We start from the raw sequence: 2,580 nt of genomic DNA on the forward strand, positions 1-2,580 counted from the left end.
TTCTAAATATTCAAGTTGTTTCAGAAGGTATTATTTTGACTTTGCAAGAGTTGTGGCATTTTAGAAGACACTCAGATATGCAAAGAAAGCGTACAGTAACTGGAAAATGGAAAAAAGAACTTACACTGGCATAATGTACTACTTATTAACCATTCAAACATGTTCGAAACAAATCTCATTTTTATTTTGTATATTTTTTATAAATAGAATATATTAATATTATGAAAATAGCAATTACACCCGCCTATGCACCAACAAGATATCCAAAGACATCACATGTGCACACAGCCAACAGAAAATAAAAATAAAAAGCAAAAGCAAAGACCCGGTCATCGAGGCAACTAAAAAAATTATTTGCAATCCAATTTACAAATAAAATGCACCAATCATGATGCAAATCTGATGGTGTAGGATTCGGTTGAGAATTAAGAAAACTAGCAAAACCAAAAACATTTATAAATATTCCCAGAATTCTCTCAAAAAGATACAAACATAAAAATAGTTTGCTAAAAGAAGCTTATACTATTATGGAACAAAATCATACTACCTCTATTTCAAGCAATAAAGCCTTATTTTACATGCTTTTTGTTTAATCAAGTATTACTTCAAATAGATAAATACTATTTATATGAAATTACTATCATTAAAAAGTGTTTTTCAATACGAATCCAACTATACTAATAACATATAATATGATCAAGATTTTATCGCTCAATTTTTATGGTCAAACTTCATCTTAAAATACATGTACGCGTTACTGCTTGAAACGGAAGTAGTAGCATGTAACAATTTATGACGGGCGAGAGCAAATTATAGGAGGTAAAGAGAGCAATATATCAAGCGGACAACGGGGGGACAACAAGTGTGTCTATCTCAGGTTTTCTTTTTGTAGGCCAAGGTATCCAAGCTGAAAACCGATTATTTCGGTTACCACTCAAAAATATTTTATTTGGACAAAATTTACCGGTTTTTAAATAATTTATTTTTGAATTTAAATGTAATTAATAAATTTCGGTGAAATTTACAAAATTGTTTGAGAAATCTAGGCTGCACTTGACCGGTATTGCCGAAAACCGGAAAAGCCCCAGAGAAAAAAAAAACCTTGGGGATAACGCACAGTTCATACAAGATTACAAATATTTTTCTATTTCTACTAGGCTACTCTTTTAAGATTTACACGCTATCTTGAGAAAAAGGAAGAACACACCAGCAGGCAGCAGCGGATGCATCTGCATATGGAGTTGACATCAGACGAGCTGGTTGCCGTCGAGGCCAGGGTGCATGGCTGCCGCCGGGGCCACGAGCGGGAACGATAACCACGGCGCAGCAGGGTGCATCTGCCCGACCGTCTCCTGTCCGGTGACGCCGGTGCCAACGCGGACGGCCACGGGCAGCGTGGGCACCACCGCGGCGCGCTGGTGCTGCTGCAGTCCCGCGGCGGGCGCGCCCGTGAGCCTCTGCACCAGGTCCCTGAACTCCCTGGGTTCCACCGCCGGTGCCAGGCCTCCGGCGCGCCACGGCTTGGACGGCGGCTTCTGGACGGACCGTAGCGCCGCCTCGTGGCCCGATGCCGGCCGCCTCAGCATCAGCTCGTGGTGTGCGTGATCCATGGATGGATCCCGGGCGGATTGCAGCGCTCTCGCCTGCGCGTAGACACGGTAGACGTGTGGATGTGTTGGACAGAGGAGGATGAAGAAGCAGAGGAAAGACAGAGGAGAGTATGGAGTATGTGGAGATGATGCCGGCGGGAGCAGAGGTTTATATAGTGGAGCGGCACGCGCGTATCAGTGCGGCGGTGCGAGCCTTCTAGAACGGAATGGAAGGGAAGGAGGAGATGGGCGTGAGTGAGGTAGGGGTGGCGGCGCAGCCCAATACGTGGCCGGTCCGGTCAATCGCGGCGCCTTGCCGTGCCCGTGGCTGCTACTGCCAGCTAAAGCTGCTTGTTGGGCGCATCGACGGGCTCCCAACACCTGGACGGACACCTCGGATCGATCGACGACGGTGCCGCCCAATTACAAGGTTCTTGCCGTGTCCATGGATATCCATCCCCTTCCTGTTCCTATCCGCAGAGTAACACTGACCGGCTGTTCGTACGAGTTCAACGTACTGCAATATCGCGTGGAATTTACTGGCAACTGCGTGAGCGATCCATGCCAACTGCCGATTGAGGCGACCATGACCATGACCAGGAGTCCAGGGACTACGTCCAACCAAGCACGCGACAAAGAAACAAAGCGCAGACGGCCGTATGCCGGTCAAACTATACGCAGGACTACTGGCTGCACACTTCGTATTTCGTCGACAATGGTGAAAACCGAAGTGTGCACCTTATTAGAGATAGAGATAGAGTCGGTTTACATGCTATGTAGTAGTTGATACAAACTCTCATGTAATCTTCTATATATACCAGATATGAGGGGCTCGGATAATTAACCGAGTAGACCCGTTGCAATCTACCTGTTCTCTAGTTTTACATGGTATCAGGCCGGCTTCTTCGCCGCCTCCACTAGTCGCCGATCGGAAGCCGAGATCGATCTGTCCCCGTCGCCCGCCGCCCCACCGCTGCCATGGCGTCTCCAT

At 46.4% G+C, this 2,580-nt stretch overlaps 1 protein-coding gene across 1 annotated transcript; it reads right to left on the reverse strand.

Moving 5' to 3' along the window:
• Positions 1–1,247: 1,247 nt before the first annotated feature.
• On the reverse strand, positions 1,248–1,610 carry LOC124689109. The gene has a single exon (XM_047222702.1). It carries the CDS (start codon positions 1,608–1,610, stop codon positions 1,248–1,250), a length of 363 nt encoding a protein of 120 aa, XP_047078658.1.
• Between the last annotated feature and the right edge of the window lie 970 nt (positions 1,611–2,580).

The sequence above is a fragment of the Lolium rigidum genome, chromosome 2 (assembly GCF_022539505.1).
Source record: "Lolium rigidum isolate FL_2022 chromosome 2, APGP_CSIRO_Lrig_0.1, whole genome shotgun sequence".
Classification (NCBI taxonomy): Eukaryota; Viridiplantae; Streptophyta; class Magnoliopsida; order Poales; family Poaceae; genus Lolium; species Lolium rigidum.

Bases quoted from the DNA above. Each gene is read 5' to 3' on its own strand.
- LOC124689109 (XM_047222702.1), bottom strand. From the start codon at position 1,610: ATGGATCACGCACACCACGAGCTGATGCTGAGGCGGCCGGCATCGGGC.